The 26,407-nt window shown below is 43.1% G+C and overlaps 1 protein-coding gene across 4 annotated transcripts in view; it reads left to right on the top strand.

Annotated features, from left to right (window-relative positions):
* The window catches only part of FLOT1 (flotillin 1), a 41,260-nt gene extending 22,748 nt beyond the window's left edge, over positions 1-18,512 (top strand). For all 4 annotated transcript variants that reach the window (XM_033916710.1, XM_033916711.1, XM_033916709.1 and 1 more), the window contains 5 exons: positions 2,715-2,896; positions 3,759-3,804; positions 8,621-8,758; positions 13,625-13,789; positions 17,061-18,512. In XM_033916710.1, coding sequence (XP_033772601.1) covers positions 2,715-2,896; positions 3,759-3,804; positions 8,621-8,758; positions 13,625-13,789; positions 17,061-17,093 — 564 coding nt within the window. In that variant the 3' untranslated portion in view covers positions 17,094-18,512. The remainder of the gene's footprint in view (positions 1-2,714; positions 2,897-3,758; positions 3,805-8,620; positions 8,759-13,624; positions 13,790-17,060) is intronic.
* Positions 18,513-26,407: the final 7,895 nt, after the last annotated feature.

The raw sequence follows: 26,407 nt of genomic DNA, 5'->3' as shown, positions 1-26,407 counted from the left end.
CTTGTGTCCAGGTGGTAATGCTTCTGAGTTTGCTTGATAAATGTTTCACACATCCTGCTGTGGTTTTCTTCAGGGTAATGCTGTTTTTAGGTCTGTATGTTGGTTTTATCTGAATTGGACAGACATCAGTCGATCATATTTAAACTCTTGAAGGTGGGAAAAGTCGTTGGTCTCTGTCTAATCAATTTAACCTCCCCCCCCCCCCAATACTTCAGGGTCTACATAGAAGAAAGAAAGGCTACAAGAACACATGTTACACAACACAGACAAATCAGCTATAGTCCTTTGTGTGATGAAAATTGGTCATACTATCAGGACACAAGGATCCTGGTAAAAGACAATTGGTGGCCCTGAGAGAGGTGGTAAAAATAACATAACATCCCCACAGCTTCACCGAGTTCACAAAGTCTCAAAGCTTAGCACCTGTACCCCTCATCAAAAGAAATTGTACAATGCGATACCTGCCAGCCAGCCTTCTCAGGAGTGGCCCCCACACGCTCTAGAATTTACTCCCAGAGCGGCTACGTCTAACTCCAGACTGCCTCTACTTCAGGAAGCAGGTGAAAGCCTGGCTCTTCACCCAAGCCTTTAATACATAGGGTGATTGGCTATACACACATTCTGCACCAGGACCAACTTGCCACACACACTAACTACTGTAAATCAGTTCCTTATACCTTGTTTGACTGTATAAACAACTTGCCTTGAGTCTAGCCTCCCATCTGTTTATCCCAACACACTCTGTACTCTTGTCCCCATCTAATATCTGCATTTGAGCCCTGGGCTAAAGGATAAGCTGTATTATAGAAAAAGCATTAGTGTCATATCTTTTATTTTATTTTATTTATTTAGATTTATATCCCGTTCTCCCAGTAGCTCAGAACGGTCTACAAGTAAACATACACAGTAGAAGTAATTAGGCAAATAAGATGTACAATAGGTTTAGGTGCTTGGACATACAAGATTGTGCAGTATTTATCAGGGTACAAACAATTTTTCAGAGTACAGACAATTTATCAGAGTACAGACTAAGAGAGGACTATACTGAAATTTAGGAGAAGTTAAATAGGGGAGAGAAGAGAGAGGGGGGGTGTAGACTGAGGGAGATCTTTAGTTGAAGAGGAGGGTCTTTACCATTTTACGGAATGTCAATAAAGAGTTCTGTTGCCTGAGTTGGGGGGGGAGTTTATTCCAGAGATGTGGGATGAAGTGGCTGTAGGATCGTTTGCGGGCAGTTTCTGAGAGGAGGGACCTTCCAGGGGGAATGCATAGGCGTATTTCCGATTTTGAGCGGAGGGTGCGAGTGGGGGTGTAGATGGGAAGCTTAGATTTTATGTAGGAGGGGGTGGTGGCATAAATTCTCTTGTGGGCTACTGCTAGGGCCTTGAAAGCACAGTGTTATTTGAATGTTCTGATTGTGCTTATTAGATGCTTCATAAGTATTCTGTCTTCTTTTTTAGTATGTATTATACTGTATCTCTCTTATTTGAATTTCAGTGCTGTTAAGTACGTTTTTGAAACTGTTTCAGCTTATTGATTTTAACTCTTCTTCATTCATTGTATTTATGTTTATATCTTGGCCTTTGTTACTTCTGTTATGCTGTTAGCAAGATTGTAAGTTTTATGTAGAATTATACCTGCTGTGCACCGTCTTGCGTGAATTCCTTCATAAAGGCGGTTAATAAATCTCAATAAATACATATACTAACTATTCATACAAGGTAAAATTTAGTGCCCCAAAAATTGGCACCAAGGACCAACAACATTTCCTGCTTTCAGATGTTTAAATTGATTGGACTGAGTCCAGCAATCTTTCCCTGCCCTTAAGAGTTTAAATGTGATTGGTCGATGTCTGTCCAATCTGGGTCAAGAATCATTATATAGACCCACCACACAGCATTACCCTGAAGAAAGCCAGACAAAATGGCTGAAATTTCAGTCAAGCAAACTTCTATGTGGTATCACTTGGACAGCTGCCAGGGAAGCATAAGAGAATCAAGCTTTAATGCTTGACATTAATGTATGTGTGGTATGTAAACTGGCCTTTTCTATTTGGGTGCAGCCACCACAGGTATGGATACTAGGATGCAATTATGTCCGACTTCTCTTACCATTCAAGTTCAAGTTTCAAGTTTAATCAATTTTTGATGAATCGCCTATTACAAATTCTAGGCGATGTACATATTACAATTTAGATAGAAGAAACTAACATAATAAATTCAAATTTCAAATTTAAAACAATACATACATGAGTTTGAGGAATAGGGATAAAAGTTACAATATTAGGGTTTAGTTAAAAAGGGAAAAAACAATAGGAAGGGAGTTATAAAACCAAAGCACCATGTAAGAAATAAATTTTAAATTAGTTGAGAAAAAAAAACTGATTCTAAAAATCATAGGCATCTTTAAATAAATAGGTCTTTAAAAATGTTTTAAATTTTACAATATCTGGTTCCGATCGAATATACTGAGGCAGAGTATTCCACCATTGAGGGCCCATAACTGTCATAGAGTCATAGCTGCATCAGTTGCTTGTCTTGATGTCTTGCCTGTGTATACCAGTTGCTTTTCATGTAGGCCTCAGTGTAGGCCTGCAGTGCATCATGTTTTGTGGATATAAGGGCACATCCTGCTGATCTACACCACTGGTGGACACGTGATGCCCCCTTCCACTGGCACATACATATAATGTGTGATTTGCTCTTGTCACACAGGTGGCAAAGACAAAACAGAAGATTGAAGAGCAGAAGATGCAGGTGCTGGTTGTGGAGCGCACGCAGCAGATACAGCTTCAGGAGCAGGAGATCATTCGCCGTGAGAAGGAGCTGGAAGCTAAGGTCAAGAAACCAGCTGAGGCCGAGCGCTATCGACTGGAGAAGCTGGCTGAGGCTCAGAGGTACAGAGTGGGAAGAAGGGGAGAGAGAAACAGGGGGCCATAGATGTACTGGAGGGGGGAAGGACCCAGAGATACCTAAGAGAAGGGGAGAAGAATGCCTCATGGGGCCTGGAGGTACCTGAAGATGGATGTAGGAGGGAAGAAGGGACCAAAGTCACAGAGTGGGGGAGGAGGGAAAGAGACAGGAGGCTCTATACGTACCGAGAAGGGCCCAGAGGCCTGGATGCACCTGAGTGACAGAGGGGAGAAGGGTCCATGGGCCTGGAGGCACTTGAGCAAGGAGGGAATGGTTCAGGAACCCAGAGATACTAGCGGAAGAGAAGAGGGGAGTGGAGATCCAGTGGGGAAAGAAGGCAGAGTCAGGAGTTTAGTAGTTTTGGGGTTGGGGGTAATAGAGAAAGTCAGGGGCCCAGATATACTTAGGCTGTGGACAGCCAATCGGGCTGTCTAGGACTCCGTTCAGTCCATTTGGATGTCAGCTTGCTGTGTTAGAGGGGCACAAAGTTCAGATTCACAGCTTCATTCAGCTGCATTACCAGAAATTTGTCCCTGCCCCTTCTGCTGGCACTGAGCCAGCATGAAAATTACATCAGGCTGAAATGAGTCCTGGACAGCCTGGCTGCTCAGTGGAAAAAAACATCTGGCTGTTCAGAGGCTGCTCCCAATGTAAATGTTTAAAATCACCATTTTACAGTACCTGGGGACGGAGAGAGGATCAGGAACCCAATTCATTTTCATCCTAGTCCCCTCGTCTTCTTTGGTCAGAGGATGTCTCTCTCTCTCTCTCTCTCTTTAAGTCTGGGAAGGGGAAGGAGACAGACACAGCCCTTCATTCTCCCCTTCTTTCTCCTTCTCCCAACAGACGGCAGCTGATCACCCAGGCAGAAGCAGAAGCTGAAGCTGTGAGGGTGAGAGTCCATTTCTTCTCTGGTTAAAGCAAGCATGGTCTAAGGCAATTCATTGGTATCTTTAAGTCCACTAGGTTCTGAGCTTACCACAGTGAAAGCATTAACCAATCAGACAAAGGCCAGGTCTAGTGTGTAAAGTGATAAGATTTCAGTAACAGGCCATCATGTCAAACAGACTGTATTGCGTGGGTTGGGGGTAACTCCTGATGTCGGCCATTTTGTGATCATGCAAAGGTCATGTGACACACAGCTGACCAAAATGAGACAGCTCTGATTGTCAGCCATTTTATGACTGCTTGTGGCTCGCATCTATTTTCACCTCTTCCTTTCTGCTCCCAACTCACCCAGCATTGGCCTCTACTGGGCTGCAATATTAAGAGTCTTTATTCATAACTACCCTGGTATTAGTTTCTTCTGTCTTATCCACTTCCCACCTTAGCTCAGCTGTCAACAGCAATGGCCTTCAGGTGGATTGGGGGAGGAAACTGACGTATTCACTATAGAAATGATCTAATGTTGATCAGTGTTGCTGTTGAGCCTTAACGGTGGACTCCTTACACCTTCCCCTCTTCTCCACCCACCTCAAGGGCAAATAGGAAAACTTACAGAGGGAAGACACGGGAAGGAGAAATTTCTGGAATCCTTTGAACCCAAATACTTATAGTTGGGTAATAGAATTCCAGACTTGGAATGGCATAATGGCAGACGCTGGTTAAATATTATAGGTCTTGTTCAGTGAATTGCATAAATATAAGGCAGTATTGGGCTATAATCTATTCAGGAAGAATAACTGGAATAGAACAGGGGGAGGAGTAGCAAGTCACATAAAAAATTAGCCTTGGATTAAGAGTTACTAAATTACCCAGTTCCAGAAGGGGGATTTCAATCCAGTTCTGGATTTCTGATAACCTTCATCCTATGCATTATGGGACCTGTTGCAGTGATTTTATGTTTATTAACACAAGAAACGCCTTCACTGAATCACACGCGGAGGCCAAGCCAGGTGTTCCCCGATGAAGACCTTGTTTACCCGTATCCTTCAATGTGATTTGCAAGAAGGTGTGCATCCAACTTGCCCTTGAAACTCAGAATGGTGGTCTCCGTCACAACCTCCTCCGGGAGAGCATTCCAAGCGTCCACCACTCGCTGTGTAAAACAGAACTTCCCGGTATTTGTCCTGGGCCTGTTGCCTCTCAATTTCAGTCCATGACCTCTTGTCCGATTTTCATTTGACAACGTGAATAACGATGTTTCTTGCTTTATATACTGCATAACAGCCCAAAAGGATCTAAGTGGTTTACAATGCACAATTCATATTCATCAAGAAAAGAACTCCATTAAAAATAGAAAGGAAAGATTAAGAACAAAAGTTAAAAAATATTTTTTTTCCATAAAATATCATAGAAAATATCTCAACAATAACAATTCTAATAGTAAAACAATAAAACACAGATCAAAGTCCCAAACTCTGTTCTAAGTTGAGACAGCCAATTGGAAAAAATATGCTTTTAAATGTCTTTTAAAATTTATATATGATTCTTCTTTTCTCAAGTCTATGGGCAGATTATTCCAGAGACTGCAAATAAGAAACTGTAAGTTCAAAACTAGGACCGGCTAAAAAAAAATCTCCTTCCTGGACCTGGGTTGCTTGGCAACTCTGAATTAACTGAAATGCAGAGGACATGAGAAGGGAAGGAGCAGCGGCTGTGGGATACTGGAGTGATGTACAGTCAGGTGATCTGGAGAGCAATCTAGCCAATGAGGTATATGGAAGGAAAGGGGAGTTGCTGATGGGAGATGTGAATTGTAACACCCTATCTGTGGAGACAAATGCAGATAGATCCTACACTCCCTTTAAGGGGGCTGTCCTGAGGCAAATGGAACAGATTCCTGGAGAGGTGGGGAGAGGGCATATTGGACCAAGAGTAAAAATCTGTTAGTAAGAGAAGGATTTTAATGATGGTTGAGGATTTTATGGGGTTGAGTTGGGAGGGAGACGGGCAGTAGGTTGCTCATAATATTGTTGGGGTTTTTCGGGGGGAGGGGGGTACAGTAGATATTTATTTATTTAAAAAAATTATCCACTGCCTAAATCTAAGCGATTTACAAAAAACATAATAACATCGCATTACAAGAAGACAAATTACTAATCCAGCTCAATTAATGATGCTACAAAAAGCTGAGTCTTAAGCATTCTTTTAAAAGCCCATCTACTTGTACGCAAGAGGCCTGGCAATTCATTCCACAATCTGACTCCTGCTAGTGCAATTGATGAAGCCTTTGTAGAGGACTAATGAACCTTTCCCATCAAATCTTGAGATATAAGAACATAAGAATTGCCATACTGAGACAAAGCAAAGGCCCATCAAGCCACGCATCCTGTCCCAAGTACCCAGCTAAATCCATGTTCACTGATCTTAAGGATCTACTAGGACTGTACACTTTTAAAGTCCGTTTGAAAAAACATTTCTATACTTTTGTGGCGGTGGCAATTAAGAAAGAACACTTATTACCCAGGACAAAAAAAAAATGTTGTTACAAGATGCAGAGAAAAAGAGGAACATGTGTAGGATGATGAGGGAAAAGCAGAAATGGCACTCTTTGTTTGCTTTTCACTGAGGAAGAGTTTGAAGACAGCCTGCTTCATATGGTGGTGAGGTGGAAGTCACAACATGTACAGGAGAGAGGACTTGTATGGGGCTAGAAGAGGTGGAAAGTCCTGGAGTAGGATAGAACACATCTAGGGATGTTATGGGGATAAGTTCTTAATGGAGCACTTAAAAACATTTATAAACATGGGCTTCCAGAATCATCCCTAGTAACACACACACGCTCTCACATAAATTTACACTTACTCTTGAGTTGAGTGTATTTTATAACTTTTGTACATACATCCAAACTGCGCCATGGGAACGCGTATGTGTGTACCTCGTGCAGTTTTGTAATAGATGTTTTCCACATGTAAAATGTGGCTTGTAAGTGGAAAGTGCTTTAAAAACTGCCACCCTAGTGGGTCATTTTATAAAGTAATTTCCGTAAAGAGCTTTACCTGGGCAAATTGATTCAGAAAATGAACCACTTCATAAGGAAGCAAAAGTATCCTCATACTTGAAATCAACACACTCAAGCTTCAATTTATTTGATATACCGCAAATACAATCACAGTTAGTCTAAGCGGTTTACAATAATAATATAGTAAAAACAAAAAATTTAAAAAGACATAACAAGGGAGGCAAAAACCAAAAATACAGCATACAAACAAAAATGGGTACAAGAAGGATAAAGAAAGGGAAGGTTACAATAAAAAAAAAAAAGTTGGGGAAGGGAAGGAGTGCAACAAAAGGGAAGGGAAGTCACAGTGACATTCTGCCCAAACAATTAACGATATAAGCCAAGAAGTCAAGAAGAAAGGGTGATCCATAGCATGAGTAAAGCAAGGTCAAGAGCGGAAAGCCAAAGAAAAATAGTATGACTTCACATACTTTTGTGGAGGTTTTCCCAGGGAATGGGATTGCATAGGGACTGAACCAAGCTTCCTCATCATCTCTCAGTCTAGTTGGATGCTTTCTACGAAATGTAACTCCCACTGGGGACTGAAACGGGCATACTTTTTGGATTTCCAAAAATATGAATGTGTGGGGGTTTTCTCCCCACCTAAAATAAACCCCATGTGACAAGGAGGTGCGTAGTTTTTTTTAATTTCTTATCCACCTTTTGAATGCAAAATAGGCTGTCGAGAAATCATTGACTTTGTGTCCGCACCAGTCTGGATTGTATCAATTTTGCAATACCGAAACCATTATAGCATCAGTTCGTAGCAAGGTTCTCTCACATCTGGAGAAAAACCAATTAACACTAGCCATCTCTCTAGATCTGTCTGCAACACTGATTCATTCTCCTTCCCAATTACATCGCTCATTCATTCCCCTTCCCAAGTACATAGATTATTCATTCCCCTTCCCAATTACATCGCTCATTCATTCCCCTTCCCAAGTACATCGTTCATTCATTCTCCTTCTCAATTACATCAATCGTTCATTCCCCTTCCCAAGTACATCGATCGTTCATTCCCCTTCCCAATTACATCGATCATTCATTCCCCTTCCCAAGTACATCGCTTATTCATTCCCCTTCCCAATTCCTGTCTTGGGCTCACAGATACAGTCGTCCTTAAGGGTAGGACTTTCATGGTCACCACTTCCTCCTCTACTTTGTCTGTTCATCATCTTCATTGCGGCGTTCCCCAAGATTCAATCTTTTCATCGCTTTTATTTAACATATCTTTGAGCCTGCTTGCAACACTGATACAAGACTGTTGTTTCATTCCATATATTGTATATGCTGATGACAATCTTCTTCTCTTTCACACTGCACCAGACAGGCTAAACATAAGTCTTCTTCAGGATTGCCTGAATAAAGTGGTTCAATGGTTGCTGGACAATAGATTTAGTTTTAAATTCATTAAAAAATTGCCTTTTTGAAGGAATTCACTCAAGCTTGTTTAACATATTTTCACATAACTACCGTACGGAGTAGCATCCAAAGGATGGCAGCCCATTGCAATTTCAGACAGGCCTCAAGAATCTAAGATGTTTCACTCACTAATAGAAATCAAAATCTGCTGGATTTACCATCCTGCTATTAGCCACTTTGCTATTCAAGCTCATGTGACCCATAGCTGACCAATCAGGGATCTTGGTTCTGTTGGCCATTTTGTGAGTTTGCTTGTTTGCAGGTCATATGACTGCTTTTAGGAAGAGACAGTTTATAATGGCAGCATTAATCTGTAATTTTTTTGTCTTTGCCCTGGAACCAGGTGAAAGGTGAAGCCAATGCTTTTGCAATTGAGGCCAAAGCTCGAGCAGATGCAGAGCAGATGGCAAAAAAGGCAGAGGCTTTCCAGCAGTTTCAAGATGCTGCCATGGTGGACATGCTTCTGGAGAAGCTTCCACAGGTAAAATGGGGGAGAGGGGGATGAATTTAGGGACTGTAATTGTAGGGCTCAGGAAGGAACCCTAGTGCTTGGCACCTACCAGAGGACTGTCTCAACAGTGTCTGGACCAAAGTGAGTTGGGAGGAAAATGTGAAATAAATGGAAAATTTCCTGAGGAGTTGACAAATCAATGCTGGTTCTTACTTACCTTGGAGGCCAAAAAAAAAACAGCCAGAAACTGCTAGGTAAAAAATGTGGTCAGTGGTGTAGTTATTCTGGGGTTTAGTCCCCCCCCCCCCCCACCAAATTGCAGCACCCATTTGCTGCTATGGTTGGTAGAGATCTCCAAGTCCCTCCAGCAAAAAAGGTCCTCCTCTAGGGACCTGGCAGTTATCAGCACTTTTAATGGGTCATCATTGCCATGCCATCCACTCCACCACCACCACCTCACCTGCTCAGTTTTTGCGCATGTGCTGGGGGGGGGAGGTTAACTCAGGAGTCACCAACTGCCAGGCCACTGGTGAAGGACCTCTTCTGCTGCAGAGACTTGCGGGTCTCTTCAAGCTCAGGTACTTGAGGGTCATGGGCAAGGCAAACTTTTGTGCCCTCTTTCCCTCAATTTGGCCTCAGGCTCCCTCTAAAATTTAAGTACTGGCTACATGTCTGGGTGGAGTGCAGGTGAGGGGACAGCTGGTGGGACACTAGAGCCTAAATCAGTCGGTGCCTACAAAAATGGCACCAGCCACATCTTGATCACACTTAGGTGCCATTATCAGAATCGTGACTAGTGGCGCATACGGAAAAACATAGGCACCAGTAATGTAAGCCAGGGTCTTAACCTTTTCCTATTGTAATAAATTTTATGTTACGCTGGTTCCAATCGTAATTATTTTAGCAAAGTTTTGTATTATTCACCGTTATCATATTGTAAACATAATGTAAATAAGTCATAAGTCTGTAAATTCAAATATTTTGTGTTCCTGTCGTGCACTGTATGTCCCATGCCATGGGACATACGATGGCAATGACATTTTTGGAATGTCCCGTCATCCAGGACACACGATAGGAAAAGGTTAAAGGTCTACATTTCCGGCACCTAAGTTGTACGGAGAATCGCACATAGCAGCATCTAAGCTCATCTCCACCCCTAACTATGCCTAATTTGACCTTAGACACTGCTAGCTGCCATGCTGTAGGCGTGCTTCCAGCACCTACATTTTTCATGAGTTTTTAATTGGATTTTAATGGCACGGTCAACTAAAGCCAATTAAAGTAATTAAGTTAGGTGCGATCTGGGTGCCTAACTTACGCACTGTTTACAGAATATGGCCCTAGATGCCTTCAGTTCCAGAAGAAATTGAAAAATTTCCCATTTTCACAAGTCTGCAGTACATTCCAGTAGCTCCCTTGAGGGAAAAAAATAGACTTTTTTTCTTCATTTTAGACTGACTAATTCTTTTTTTTTTTTTTTAAGTTCACTTTGTTTATTGAATAATAAAGAAAAGGAAAAAATATACATCATGAATCAATAAACAGTGTACAGAAATTGGCAGAGAACATCATAATAGCATAGGATATATATCCTCTAAAGATGTGGAAACGAAAAAATAATAATCACATAATTAAAGAGATTGTTAAGTAATCGTCAAGACTGACTAATTCTTATGTCGAGATTTGGTTTGAATTTCTTTTTGTTTGTAAGAAATGTTGATTTGTTAAATTTTTTTATTTGGATGGATTTATATTTTATTAATTGCAATTATTTTTATTACAGTTTATATATTTCATTGGAATTATTTGGTTGCGTTTTATTTGTTGTGATCTGTTTTAAATCCCAGCTATCAGGTGTTGGTGTCAAATTCAGTTCCACTATGTTGGTACAAGGTTCAGGTTGTACATTTGTTTATTTAGAACATTTAATATACCACACTTCAAAAAAGAAACATTAGATTGGTGTACAATCATAGAGAATGTTCCCTTGGAAAAAAGATATACACCTAAATTCTTCGTTTATTTTAGATAATGCACAAATAAACCTAGTAAGCTCCCTAAAAATATTAGGAGTCACAATTGATGATGTATTAACTTTCCATGAACATATTACAAATACAATTAGAATATCTTTTTTTAGATTGCGTATGATCAGATCAATTGCTAAATTTTTAGAACCCAAATCATTAAACATACTTATTCACTCACTCATTATTTCAAAACTGGATTATTGTAATGCATTATTATTTAATATCTCTCAGAAAGAGAAAAAACGTCTCCAGATAGTCCAAAACACAGCAATCAAATTAATATATAACTGTAAAAAATTTGACCACGTCACACCACTTTTTATTGAATCCCATTGGCTCCCTATCTCTCATCGTTTTACCTTTAAAATACTACTTTTAGTTTTTAAAACATTGAGCTCAAACGAACCTCAATTTATCAACAGACTACTTATCCCATATTGTACTCCTCGCACATTAAGATCAACCAACCAAAATCTCTTAACAGTCCCTTCACTAAAAATTATTGGAACTCGTCGTACTGATATTTTTTCTGTTATAGCCCCACAATTATGGAATAACTTGCCCCTGTATCTTAGAACAGAAAAAGATTTAAAGCAGTTTAAAAGTAGCTTAAAAAGTTTCCTTTTTAAGGACGCATATAACGTATGAAACCAATTTTCCTAATCCTTCCTCAACTTATCTTTTTACCTCTTTTCTTTCCCTTACCTCATGTTTTTTTTACCTCATATCTTTTTGTTTTTTTATACATATGTAATTTTACCCTTCTTTCCTTATGTGTCCGTTAGTCTGTATATTTTTAATTTTATTTTTAACATTGTATTAAAGTTTAACTAACCTTTTATTTGTATTATTTTTCTTGTTTTTGTAAATCGCTTAGTAAATTTAAATAAGCGATTCAACAAATCTTAAATAAACTTGAAACTAAAGCAATATACACAGAATAGGAAGGAATGCTACAGCACCGATTCAACCTAAGACACAATATAAATTATTGAGATACAAAAAAAAAAAAACCATATAAAATAATAATAAGACCCCCTTTTTTTCTAAGCCACGGTAGCAGTTTCTGGCCTGGAGCGCTAAATGCTCGAATGCTCATAGGAATTCTGTGAGCATCGGAGCATTTAGCACTCCGGGGTCATAGAAGAAACTTCTAGTAAAAGTGTGTGTGTGTGTGTGGGGGGGTGTAAATCAGTAAAATTACCATGTAACATTAAAGCTTACCTAAATACTTAACCAATACTTTAAATTTCTGAGTGGAAGATTCCTAATAGGCCTCTAGGGGTAAAGAATTCCACAGGTGTGGTGCAATACAGCTAAAAGCTGTTTTCCTCGATTCATCCAGCCAAAGTTGCTTATGTAAAGGTATAAACAACAAATTAGCTTGAGACGACTGTAAAGAACGTTGAGGTTGATCCTGGAATACCAGTATAAAAACACAGAGCTAGTAACACGATCTTAAATTTAATTCTGTACATGTAAAGGTAACTAAGGGTTGTTTTTGGGTTTTTTTTTTACTAAAGATTAATGCATGTTATATGCCACAGGAACCATTTTATTCCTGTGAGCCCTGTTGCAGATAACATGCACTATTCTTTAGCAGAAGACCCCCCTAATGTTCTTGTAACAGAGGTTGAACATGGTTGCTCTTCTTAATATCAGACAATAATCTTATCTTATAGCTTATTTTGGATCAATTGAATCTGCTTGATTTTGATAAGAGTGGACAACATCCAAGCGCGGAATTACAGTAATCGTTTATCATCACTAAAGAGTACAGCAAAATATTTGTTGCTCTCCTATCCAAGAACTTTTTAAGAGATCGTATCTTTCTTAGATAGTAAAATGACCTCTGAATGATCTTTGAAATATAAGAATATTCAGTTGTTGATCTAGCATTACTTCCAAAGATGTGATTTGAAGTCCTAAGAGCAATCAGATGGTTGTTATATAACTATGTGAAAGTTTCTAAAATGCCCTTTTCTTAAAATTATAGACAATGAAGAGTGGAAAAAGGGAAAAGGGGGTTCTAGAGCACTTTGTGATGTCATCAGGCATTGTTAAAGCTCTCTCATCATTGGCTGGGGTGCTGTGCATAACAAGAGTTCAGCGCACAATCATATGGTAACATACAGCCAATCAGAAGGCTGGATTTTTGTAGCGTCCAACTCCCTTTTGGTTTGAGAGTCTGCTCCATGTATGGCGGGAAAATCCCTTTTTCTGTTGCAAATTCATAGGAGTCTGTATGCTAAGTGAATATCCCCTGATCGCTAGTTGAAGGGTATCAATTATCCGCAAGGTTCTTACCTTGATAATCTTTCTGTTGGAAAACATATGAATCTGTATGGCCCACCCTGTTAGTCATTCAGTGTGCCTATCTACTGCTTCAAGTCTATGGTCTGAAACTGGAGCTTTTCTCCTGTCAGATGGATGAACGTGTACTGATATATTGCAAATAAAGTAATGAGTTGTTGGGTTTCAGAGCTCCATGTGTTGCAAGTTCATGCTATTTATTGTTGTTTTTCCTGAGTTACAGAGCAGAACAGAAATGTATTATGTTATTGGGGAAGTTCCCTGTGCCCCTCCTTTTGATGTCTTCTGTTACAGTAGAGACTGACTGACTGCTTTCTTCCCCTTCACCAGTGGAGTATAATGCTCTCTTCAGTTTGTACTCCACTGATGAAGGGGGAGGAACTGAAAGATGTGATTGATATCCTTTTGCAAACAACTCGAGACCAAAAGATATCTACCTAGTGTACAGACTCGTATGTGCTTCTAATAGAAATAAGATTATCAAAGTAAGAACCTAATCTTCCATTCCTCTTCCACCCTCTTCATCCATCCTTTAATTTCCCTCTTTCTCCAGGTGGCGGAAGAGATCAGCAAGCCCCTCACAGAAGTGAAAAAGATCAAAATGGTGTCCAGTGGCAATGGGGAGGTGGGAGCCGCCAAAATGACTGGAGAGGTCCTGGACATCCTCAACAAGCTTCCAGAGACCGTGGAGAAATTGACGGGCATCAGTATTGCCCAGGTGAGACCCCCTGCCTCTCTTCTATCCACTTGAGTGTTTTAATAAAATATCAGAGACAATCGTCCACTCAAGTTGGACACATCCTACATATTCTCCCTACTCTCATGCCCTTCCATTAGACTCGGGATTTTATTGGGAGTGACAGCTGAACTCACCTAATGTACTTCCCCCTTAATGAAAAACATTTAAACAAACCCTTCCTGGCTTTGGCTGCCATTGCCGTTCTACAGTAAAAGAATGTTCCAGAAGCATAATTGTGTTCAACCTGCTCTATTGGATACCTCGATTATATATTCCTGTCTCCATCATCCTAGCTAACAGTCAAATATTTTTAATGTAATAATTAGTACCTCCACGGGAAATACTTCTGATTTCCACTTAATGATATTCCCAGGGCCTTTTTGCCTGCACTACAGGACAGATTTTTAACTCCAGTTTATTTTTATGTATTTAATTTCTTATATGAGACTAACTCCACAACAGAGATAAGTATTTCATTAATTCAATCACTGGATTAATATTTGAATTACACATTGGTTCAGTTTTTGTCGTTGTCACTGCTCTCTGCATTGCACAAGGCTTTTTTATGTTATCCAGTTGGGAAGGTTTTTTTATGCCGATGAAGTAACTCACCCTGGTTTGAAAATTCTCACACTTCTCTTGACTAAGGTTGGTGTGGAAAGGGTTCTGAGGCTTTTTCCTCCCTTCTGTATCTTTATACATCTTTAAGGGCTCCTTTTACTAAGCTGCGATAGCGGTTTAAGCCTGCGCTGAATTGCCCTGTGCGCTATACCCTAACGCCAGCATTGAGCTGGCATTAGTTCTAGCTGCGTAATGCGGGTTTAGCTCGTGCTAAAATCCTGCACGCGCTAAAAACGCTATTGCAGCTTAGTAAAAGGAGCCCTAAGTGTTTGTACTGTCAGCGACGGTTATAATGTTTTGCCATATGATGCTCTAGCTCAGTGTTCTTCAACCTTTTGACCCCTATGGACCGGCGGAAATAAAATAATTATTTTGTGGACCGGCAGTTGAAGAACACTGGCCTAAGTCGTGCCCATCTTCATCCAATCTCCACCCTCAGACCCCGCCCCCATAATAGTACTAATTGTAACACCATTTTTTCCATTCATTTTTCATATATACACACATACAATATAATCATATTAACAACACATAATGGTCAACCACAAAATTAAAATACACAAAACACACTGTATGCTTTTCAACATTCATTCCTACCAGAAAGCATTACCGTAACAGGTGTTATCCAGGGACAGCAGGCAGATATTCTTGACTGATGGGTGACGGCACCGACGGAGCCCCAGTACGGACAATTTTAGAGTGATTGCACTCTAAGAACTTGGAAAGTTCTCGCAGGCCGCACCACACACGCGCGAGTGCCTTCCCGCCCGACAGAGGCGCGCAGTCCCCAGTTAGGATAAGCCAGCTAAGAAGCCAACCCGGGGAGGTGGGTGGGACGCAAGAATATCAGCCTGCTGTCCCTGGATAACACCTGTTACGGTAAGTAACTGTGCTTTATCCCAGGACAAGCAGGCAGCATATTCTTGACTGATGGGTGACCTCCAAGCTAACAAAAAGAGGGATGGAGGGAAGGTTGGCCATTAGGAAAACAAATTTTGCAAAACAGATTGGCCGAAGTGTCCATCCCGTCTGGAGAATGCATCCAGACAATAGTGAGATGTAAAAGTATGAACTGAGGACCAAGTAGCAGCTTTGCAGATTTCCTCAATCGGAGTAGAACGGAGGAAAGCCACAGATGCTGCCATAGCTCTAACTCTATGGGCCTTGACAGAACCTTCCAGTGTCAGTCCGGACTGAGCATAACAGAATGAACAGACAGCAGATGTAAATCAATAAATAAAAAAATAAAAGCATTCTCCCTACTGCTGTTGTCTCTCTCTCTCCATGCTGTGCCTTGCCTTCTGGCCTGCCCCACCCCCCCATGGTGTTATCTTCGGGCCGGTCCACGGTGCAATCAATGCGGCATCTTCGGGCCGGCTCCTTGAATGCTGCAGTGCACAAAGCTGTGGGCAGTGGCTCCTCGCACGCATCCCGCGCCTCATCTGGAAGCCTTCCCTCTGATGTTGCGACGTCAGAGAGAAGGCTTCCAGTTCAGGCGTAGGAGCCTTTTCCCACGACTTTGTGCACTGCAGCACTCAGGGAGTCAGCCCGAAGACGCCGCGTTGATCGCACCGTGGACCAGCGGCTGAAGAACACTGTCTTGGGCACGATGGATGTGGCCGCCCTGTGGACCGGCAGAAAATTTCTACGGACCGGCGGTTGAAGAACACTGCTCTAGCTAACTCTGCTGTCTAAGTCCATGCTGTGTTATTTTGATATAAGGGAGTTGTATTTTGAACATCCTTATGAGCTGTGTTAGGTTCATTTAATTTCTTATAAACCACCTAAAAGCTATCAAAGCAGTGTACATTCATATTCAGTAAGTATTGTCTGTCCCTGGAGGGCTCATAATCTGAGGTAGTGGAGAGTTAAGTAGCTTGTCTAAGATCAAATTTGAACCAGGCTCCTCTGGCTCTCAACCAACCATTTTACTGGGGTTATTATCCTAAATAACCTGACCCGAATCGCATCAAAGTCCAAATTCTCAAGATCGTATACATTTTACAAATATTCTCAAAACACATTTCAAAATATATATTGTTATAATATTATGTATGTGCTCAGAACCAGGAGCCTAAAACAGAAAAGGTGAACATCCATCCCATCATAATTTTAATCCATAATTTCTCAATATTAAACCATCCAAATGAATAACTGGATCTTAATTCATTCTTGATGCAATGGTTAAATATCTTTTTTGGTTGTCCTTTTTCACCAGTGTGCAAAAGTATTGTGATGTGCTTCCTCTGGTTCTTGGCCTGCTACAAACTTAGCTCCAACCCATAGTAAATAAGGCATAACCTGGACATTGTTTGAGGGTATTGAGGGGGGGGGCGTGTGTCCTTTTCTTTCATTTAATTTTTAGCACAAGCCGGTGAGGTAAATGCTCTGAAGCTCAAAGAATTCCTATGAGCGTCAGAGTATTTACCTCATCGGCCCATGCTGAAAACCTCTAACACAGTTTAGGAAAAGGAGCCTTCAATGCTGTTTGTTTCATGTTTATTTAGAAATTTGAAATACTGAGTCCTAGGGCTGGGTGGTCTAAGCTATCAAGAAACCGTCTCTTTTCTAATTTGGTTTATAATTTCAAAATGTTTTTCTTATTCACTCTCTTCTCCACTTTTCACAGACTGGCCAGAAGAAGCCAGGCCGCATGTTGTAACAAAGCAAGGAAATGTGCTGCCAACAGTGTTGATCAGGGTCCCACCTGGTTTTCAAAAAAATCTCTTGCGTGCTGGGCCAGTGCCTTACCTGCTTGCTGGATTCTGTTCTTCCCCACCACCCCCTTACAACCCACCAACTCCTGCATTTTTGGATGGAAAAATTGCCTTTGATGGGTATTTTCAGAAAGAGCTCTTCCCCACTTCACTGCTCCATTTATCCTGAGATGTTTATCCATGCCACAGCTGTCTATTTAGGCCAAAAGAAATGATAAGAAAGATCTCTATATATTCTGTTATAAAAAAAATTAATTTACTTGCTGTTCTTGCCAAGGGTTGAATGTGGAGTCATGAAGAAGGCCTCTGTTTGTTTGTTTTTTGCGCTGGCTTCGCTTGTACTGTATATGCAAAGAAAACTGTATTACCAAACTTTTGACCTCTCAAGAGATTTTATTTTTTTTATCTTTTAATTTTTTTTTTAAGCACCACATGCCATTTTAGGTCAATTTAAGCTATTCCTGCTGAACTCTCTGGGGTCAGACATCTTGTCAAAGTAGTCCATGACCTCCACATTCTCACTACATCTGATTGGTGCGTGCCGGCTTTAATGTCACATGTGACCTAATGGTAATGATCAAGGGAGTTCCATTCTGTGCAAGGTGCTAGGTTGACACAGATTCAGAACTGACATATCCTGTGTGCTAAGGTGGAGGAATTCACTGAAACAATTTTCAGAACTAATGGCTCAGTAGCAACATTATTTTTTAATTGGTTGAGTGATGCACATCTGCCCTTCCCTGTCTCTGCTTTTTTTAAACTTGGTTTTACTTTAAACTGGAGATGAGAGCAAAGGGAGGGTGACACCAACCTTGGCACACCCTTTCCCCTGCATGGCCCTTCTCCCAGAATGCACTGCTGACCGGGCCTGTGAAGCTGCTCTGTGTGATTCGTGACTTGTTATTACTTCACCCTTTGTAATGTTTGTTCCAGTGTGCCTGATAAATATCTATGTAATTGTGGAAGCACTTACTGCTTTAACAGTGCTGGACCCTCAGAATCCTCAAGTGTCTTGGTAGAGAGGCAGGAGATGAGCTAGAGATACCCAGAAATGGACAAACTACAATGCTTAAAGAGAGACATACTGAAATCCTGTAAAGGCGTAGAATACCTGTGAATGCTGTGAAGCCCTCCACCCCTCGTGCACTCTTAGAATGCTAGTAGGTTGATACCACTATGAAGGAGGCCTCAGGCCGGGTGAGAAGCAAGTGTAGCCACTCTAGCTGTCTGTCCCCCTGCCCTCGGGCTCCCTTATGCCTGTTCCCATGATTTTTGCCTGTAGAAAAGGTGTTTTGTGTGTTTTTGTGATATAATCAGTTGTGTTACCAAATAAATGATTATAGTATCCAAGTGTAGAAATGTTTCACTGTGTGTTTGGTTCATTGTATGTCATCCTGGGGCTGACAACTTGATATTGGCTTCATAAAGCATACAAGTTCATTTACTATCCAGGCAGTTAAACCAAAAGCAATCCAACATCCTCAAAGAAGACTCTTTTTTTCCTGAATATCTACAGTTTACTGCAGGATAAATAGAATAGTAATTACAGCACACAGAAGTTTCAAATCAGAAGCTTTTCTGCACTAGGGTGAAAGGCTTTGAATTGGATATTCAAAGTTGCAAACAAGCTGATACATAGTGTAAAGAAATGGATACAGAAAGTCTGTAGAATGAAATGACGTGTTGTAAAAAAACGGTGCTTGATAAGAAAAGGGAACTGTAGGAGGTGAAAAGGGAGTCCATGTCTTCAGAAGGAAAGAGCTGAGCAGAGCAGTTTGCTCTGAGACAAGATGAAGAGTCTGCCTGACACAAAGGAGAGGACAGGAAGACCTACAAGGCTAGAGAGCATGAAAAGGGACCCATAGAGTCAGTGCCTATAGCAGTGTATTGCAAACTCTGTGCCATGGCGAGATTCTGGATATGCTACGAGATAGGTTGTGCACTGTTGGTGCCAGTGCCTCTCATCATACCAGAATGTTAGGGTTACCAGGTGGAAGGATTTCCAAAACCTGGCAGTTTGTCCGGGTTTTGGAAGGCCCTCAAGTTTAGGGCTGCGTCTGGAAGGCATCTGAGCATGTGCGGATGTCGACATGATAATGTCATACACTTGCATGTGACATCATCGATTGATGTCCATGCACGCGTAGAGGCCCTCTAGTCGCGGCCCTGAGTTTAGTGTGCAATGGTTAAAAAATGGTGAGACACTGGCCTACAGTATAGACAGTGCACTGAACACATCTCCCCTTAGGTCACCTACTGTCCTGGTGCCCATCGCTGGAGAGTGTGGGATCTGCGATAGGGCAATATTGTGACATACCAGGGGTGGGTGGGGGGGAACAGTCTGCCCTAAGTGTAAAAAATAAGCAGATGCATGAACTTAGCATACACAGAGAGTGCCGGTATCAGCGGCTGGAAATGTGCTGCCAACTTGCCAGCTGCTTAGATGGCACAGGGCCTGGGGCAGATGATCTCTTCCAGTGACAGGGTTTGGGCATCCCTGCCACCCAAGGTATTAATTTTAACACAGAAGGGAAGGAAGGGCAGAGAGCACATTTTTTGTTGGTCTCAAAAAAAGATTAATTTTGGGAATCCACCAGAACCACTACAGCAATGAGATATGAGAAATGTACATAAGTTAAATTGTACATAGTAATGTTATATGTTACTATGTACAATTTAACTTATGTACATTTTTCATATTTCATTGCTGCAGTGGATCTGTTGAATTTTGACTCCCAAAATGGATCACTTATGTATACTATTTTTGTTTCAATGTACATTTTCATTGTTTCTCTTCTTGTTTAAAGTATTTCTTAATTCAACCATAAATGCCAACAGACATTTTAAATAATACTTCATTGTAGACTGTTACAAACTCTAGCTATAGTATCAACAATTACAAAATAGTAATCTTGTATCAGGTTTTGGCCTTTAAAAGCTTTCATATCATCTCCCTTTTTATGTTTCTCCCATCCTCAGCCTATTCTTAAAGCTCCAGACACGTACACATTGTTTCTTCATGTGATCCCACAGATGTACAGTACTCCCCCGATATTCGCGGGGGTTCCATTCCAGGAACCCCCGCGAATCTCGAAAAACCGCGAATACGGTTTTTCACAGGGGAGCCTGAAGAGGGCAGCAGGAGAGCAGCCGGAGCACCACAAGTGCAGGAAATCACTTGCGGTACGCTCCGACCGCCTCTTCCTGCACTAAGTCAGGCCTTATCCAATCAGGAGCTGCGTGTCAAAGCAGCTTCTGATTGGATAAGGTCCGACTTAGTGCAGGAAGAGGCAGTTGGAGTGTACCGCGAGTGATTTCCTGCACTTGCGGCGCTCCGGCTGCTCTCTCCTTGACAGCGGTTCGTGGTCAGAAAATATAGCACAGTTACTTACCGTAACAGGTGTTATCCAGGGACAGCAGGCAGATATTCTTGACTGATGGGTGACGGCACCGACGGAGCCCCGGTACGGACAATTTTAGAGTGATTGCACTCTAAGAACTTGGAAAGTTCTAGCAGGCCGCACCGCGCACGCGCAAGTGCTCGCCCGACAGAGGCGCGCGGTCCCCAGTTAGGATAAGCCAGCTAAGAAGCCAACCCGGGGAGGTGGGAGGGACGCAAGAATATCTGCCTGCTGTCCCTGGATAACACCTGTTACGGTAAGTAACTGTGCTTTATCCCAGGACAAGCAGGCAGCATATTCTTGACTGATGGGTGACCTCCAAGCTAACAAAAAGAGGGATGGAGGGAAGGTTGGCCATTAGGAAAACAAATTTTGCAAAACAGATTGGCCGAAGTGTCCATCCCGTCTGGAGAATGCATCCAGACAATAGTGAGATGTAAAAGTGTGAACTGAGGACCAAGTAGCAGCCTTGCAGATTTCCTCAATAGGAGTGGAACGGAGGAAAGCCACAGATGCTGCCATAGCTCTAACTCTATGGGCCGTGACAGAACCTTCCAGTGTCAGTCCGGACTGAGCATAACAAAATGAAATGCACGCTGCAAGCCAATTTGACAACGTACGTTTAGTAACAGGACATCCTAATTTATTCGGATCAAACGACAGAAAGAGTTGGGGAGATGATCTGTGGGGCTTAGTACTCTCTAAATAGTAAGCTAGAGCCCGCTTACAGTCCAAAGTATGCAGAGCCTGTTCTCCAGAATGCGAGTGAGGTTTCGGAAAGAAGACAGGCAGAACAATAGATTGGTTGACATGGAATTCAGAGACAACCTTAGGGAGAAACTTTGGATGAGTACGCAGAACCACCTTGTCATGATGAAAGACAGTAAAAGGTGGATCTGCAACTAGTGCATGTAGTTCACTGACCCTCCTGGCAGAGGTAAGAGCAATAAGGAAAAGTACCTTCCAAGTGAGAAACTTGAAAGAAGCGGTAGCCAAAGGTTCAAATGGAGGCTTCATTAAGGCGGAAAGAACTACATTGAGATCCCAGAGAACAGGAGGGGCTTTAAGAGGTGGTTTCACATTGAAAAGACCCCGCATGAATCTGGACACCAAGGGATGAGCTGAGAGGAGTTTTCCATGAACTGGCTCATGAAAAGCCGCAATAGCACTGAGGTGGACTCTGATGGAAGTAGACTTGAGGCCAGAGTCAGACAAAGAAAGAAGATAATCCAACAACGTCTCCACTGCGAGGGAAGTGGGATCAAAATGATGAAGAAGACACCAGGAAGAAAATTGAGTCCACTTCTGATGGTAACATTGCAGAGTGGCCGGTTTCCTGGATGCGTCCAGAATGGAGCGAATGGGCTGAGACAAAAGAGTATCATTCGAAGTCAGCCCGAGAGATACCAAGCTGTCAGGTGCAGAGACTGGAGGTTGGGATGCAGAAGGGTCTCCTGATGTTGCGTAAGCAGAGACGGAAACAGTGGAAGAAGAAAAGGTTCCCTGGAACTGAGTTGAAGTAGAAGGGAGAACCAATGTTGCCTGGGCCACCGTGGAGCAACCTGAATCATGGTGGCTCGTTCCCTCTTGAGCTTGAACAAGGTTCTTAACATGAGAGGCAGAGGAGGGAAAGCGTACAGGAACAGATTGGACCAATCGAGGAGAAATGCATCCGCTGTCAGACGGTGAGGAGAGTAGAGTCTGGAGCAGAAGAGGGGCAGCTGGTGATTGTGAGGAGCTGCAAAGAGGTCTATCTGAGGAGTGCCCCACTGAGCGAAGATGGATTGCAGAGTCAAAGGATAGAGTGTCCACTCGTGAGGCTGGAGAATTCTGCTGAGTTTGTCTGCTAAGTAATTCTGTTCTCCCTGGATGTAGATAGCTTTCAGGAATAGTTTGTGATCTGTGGCCCAAGCCCAAATCTTCTGGGCTTCCTGGCACAAGAGGCGAGAGCCTGTCCCACCCTGCTTGTTGATGTAGTACATCGCAACTTGATTGTCTGTGCACAGCAGGAGGACTTGAGGAAAGAGAAGATGTTGGAAGGCCTTGAGGGCATAAAACATCGCTCTGAGTTCCAGGAAATTGATGTGATGTTTCATTTCCTGGGCTGTCCAAAGTCCTTGAGTTTGGAATTCGTTCAAATGAGCTCCCCAGGCATAAGGGGAGGTGTCGGTGGTGATAACAAGTTGATGCGGAGGTAGATGAAACAGAAGACCTCTGGAGAGATTTGAGGATATCAACCACCATTGTAGAGACTGATGATGAGATGATGTCACAGATATGTGTCGTGAGCAAGGATCCGTCGCTTGGGACCACTGGGTAGCTAGGGTCCATTGAGGAGTGCGCAGGTGAAGACGTGCGAGGGGTGTGACATGAACAGTGGAGGCCATGTGACCCAAGAGTATCATCATTTGCTTGGCAGAGATGGAACTTTGTGGAAGCACCTGCTGACATAGAGATTGAAGAGTTTGAAGACGGTTGGACGGCAGGAATGCTCTCATGAGGACTGTGTCCAGCACCGCTCCAATGAATTGAAGTTTCTGAGTGGGGATGAGATGAGATTTGGGTAGATTGATCTCGAACCCCAGAAGTTGTAGAAACAGGATGGTTTGGTTGGTGGCCAGGAGCACTGTTTGAGATGAATTGGCCTTGATTAACCAATCGTCCAGATAAGGAAAGACTTGAAGGTGGTGAGAGCGTAGAAAGGCAGCCACCACAATCAGACATTTGGTGAATACTCTTGGAGAGGAGGCAAGACCGAAGGGCAGCACCTTGTATTGGTAATGACAATGATTGATCATGAAGCGGAGGTACTGTCTGGAGGCCAGATTGACCGGCATGTGAGTGTATGCCTCTTTGAGATCGAGGGAGCATAGCCAGTCGCCCTGATAGAGAAGAGGGTAAAGAGTGGCCAGAGAAAGCATTCTGAATTTTTCTTTGACCAAGCATTTGTTGAGATCGCGAAGATCTAGAATGGGTCTGAGATCTCCTGTTTTTTTTGGGACCAGAAAATAACGGGAGTAGAATCCCTGCCCCTTCTGATCTAGAGGAACTTCCTCTATGGCGTTCAGGAGGAGGAGGGATTGAACCTCCTGAAGAAGGAGAGAAGACTGAGAGGTGTTCAAAGCAGACTCTCTTGGCAGACTTTGTGCAGGACGTGTCTGAAAGTTGAGAGAGTAGCCGTGGCGGATGATGTTGAGGACCCACTGATCCGATGTGATGTTCTCCCAACGGCTGATGTAACAAGAAAGACGTCCTCCTATGGGTCGAGGGAGATGGACAGATGGTGGAATACTGGCTATGCCCTGGAGAATCACGTCAAAAGGGTTGGGTAGACTTTTGTGGTGGAGGAGGCTTCATCTGTTGCTGCTGGGCTGGCCTAGATGGTTGTCGCTGTTGCTGGCGCTGACGTCTAGGCTGTTGAGTAGCCGGTGGCAAGGGACGGGCAGCATAGCGGCGCTGGTAGGCAGATTGTTGGCGAAAAGGCCGAGCAGGAGGGGTCTTTTTCTTAGTCTTCAGGAGAGTATCCCACCGAGTCTCATGGGCAGACAGCTTTTGTGTAGTGGAATCCATGGACTCTCCGAAGAGCGCATCCCCCAAGCAGGGAGCATTTGCTAACGGTCTTGATGATTTACATCGAGCTCTGAGACTCTGAGCCATGCCAACCGACGCATGGCAACAGACATAGCCGTGGCCCTAGAAGTCAATTCAAAAGTGTCATAAATTGACCGAACTAGGAACTTGCGTAACTGGAGAAGAGAGGAAGAACAGGTATGAAAAGCAGATTTCTTGCGGTCAGGGAGGTACTTTTCAAAAGCAGCCATGTTTTGAATGAGGTGCTTTAAATAAAATGAAAAGCGTAGTTCCCTGACCTATTGGCTAACATGGCATTCTGATATAAACGTTTGCCAAATTTGTCCATGGCTTTTCCTTCTCTGCCAGGAGGGACTGAGGCATACACACTAGCTCCCGCTGATTTCTTAAGTGTGGATTCTACCAAAAGAGACTCATGCGGTAGCTGAGGTTTATCAAAACCAGAAATAGGGATAACCTTGTATAAGGAGTCCAATTTACGAGGAGCTCCTGGTACAGTCAGGGGAGTCTCTAAATTTTTATAAAAAGTCTCTCGTAAGATGTCATGGAGAGGAAGTTTGAGAAATTCCCTTGGAGGCTGGTCAAAGTCCAGAGCATCAAGGAATGCCTTGGATTTCTTCGACTCAGCCTCCAAGGGAATAGAAAGAGATTCACACATCTCTTTTAAGAAAGAGGTAAAAGATGTGGAATCCTGTTTAGAAGAGGGATCAGCAACAAGTTGATCCTCTTCATCAGAGAAACACTCACCCTCAGACAGAAAGGGCTCTTCAGAGTCACCCCACAAATCAGGGTCCCGAATCTGAGAGCCACGGTCTCGAGACTCCGGAGTGGAGGGTTCCAGGTGTCGGGTTTTGCGCGCCGACTTACCCAACCTCATAGAAACGGTACCAGGAGATGTGACATGCTGCGTCGGTACCGAAGTCTGCACCGCCTGGTGTTGAGCTCTCGGTTCCGGTGCTAAGATTGGCATCGAAGTCGAGGAAGCAGTGTGAACCGGTACCGACAAAGTGGATGCCGATAAAAGAGGGCGCTCCACTGTCGGTACCGGTGGCTCAGACCAGACCGGGACTGGAAGGCTCGGTGTCAAAAGTGCGGCAAGGAGTTGTTGCAACTGCTCCTTAAGTTGCACTTGCAGGACAGCAGCAATCCGCTCGTCCAGCGAAGGCACCGGTACCGCCTTTTTCTTCTGCGGTACCTGTGGTGCCGCTCTACGCTCCGAGGATGAGGAACCCGATGGCGAGGGGCTCACCTCAATAGGAGCGGAGCGCTTCCGTGGGCGCCTCGAGGTGGCAGGATTGGACTCGCTGCTACTGAGACTGGAGGACGCTCCAACGGGGAAGGCTTCTTAGCCGGCTAACCTGTGGGGTGCGACGCCGGCGCGGTATCGCGCGGTGTCGACGAAGTAGGTGCCGACTGAGATGGGGCCGGTGCCGGTGCTGCGGAATCAGAATCGGCGCCAAATAACAACCGCTGTTGGATCTGGCGGTTTTTTAGAGTTCTCTTCTTTAAAGTCGCACAGCGGGTGCAGGTGGACGCTCGATGGTCAGGACCAAGACACTGCAGACACCAGTTGTGCGGGTCTGTCAGTGAAATTGGTCGAGCGCACCGCTGGCACTTTTTAAACCCGGGTTGAGGGGGCATGAAAGTGAAAACGGCTTCTGCCAAATCGAAGGCCGAGGCCTCGATGATGGCAACAGGCCCCGCCGGGCCGAACCGAAAGAAATGAAGAAAAAACTAAAGTTTTTTTTTTTTTATATAAACTAAAGAAAAGAAAAGAACTAAAGGAAACTTTATTTCCAAAAGGGTTTATGCGAGCGGGAAGGCGATTACAAAAAAATCTTTCAACAGCCGTTGAAAGAGACGCGTCTTCTTAGCTCCGCGGAAACTAAGAAACTGGGGACCGCGCGCCTCTGTTGGGCGGGAAGGCACTCGCACGTGCGCGGTGCGGCCTGCTAGAACTTTCCAAGTTCTTAGAGTGCAATCACTCTAAAATTGTCCGTACCGGGGCTCCGTCGGTGCCGTCACCCATCAGTCAAGAATATGCTGCCTGCTTGTCCTGGGATAACACGAATGACCAGGACCGCCAACCGCGAACGACCGGGGGAACACTGTATTACAGTAGATCAGTGTCTCAAACTCTGTACCATGGCACAGTGGTGTGCCCCAAAGAGATTCTGAGTGTGCTACAAGAGATTCCAGAATTTGACTTTATTTTTAAAAATTCACTCAAAAATATACACTAGAATAGATGATATATACATCGTGTA

This window comes from Geotrypetes seraphini, chromosome 12, assembly GCF_902459505.1.
Source record: "Geotrypetes seraphini chromosome 12, aGeoSer1.1, whole genome shotgun sequence".
Taxonomy (NCBI): Eukaryota; Metazoa; Chordata; class Amphibia; order Gymnophiona; family Dermophiidae; genus Geotrypetes; species Geotrypetes seraphini.
The sequence above is the reverse complement of the archived record's forward strand: the minus strand, read 5'-3'. Positions and strand labels throughout refer to the sequence as shown.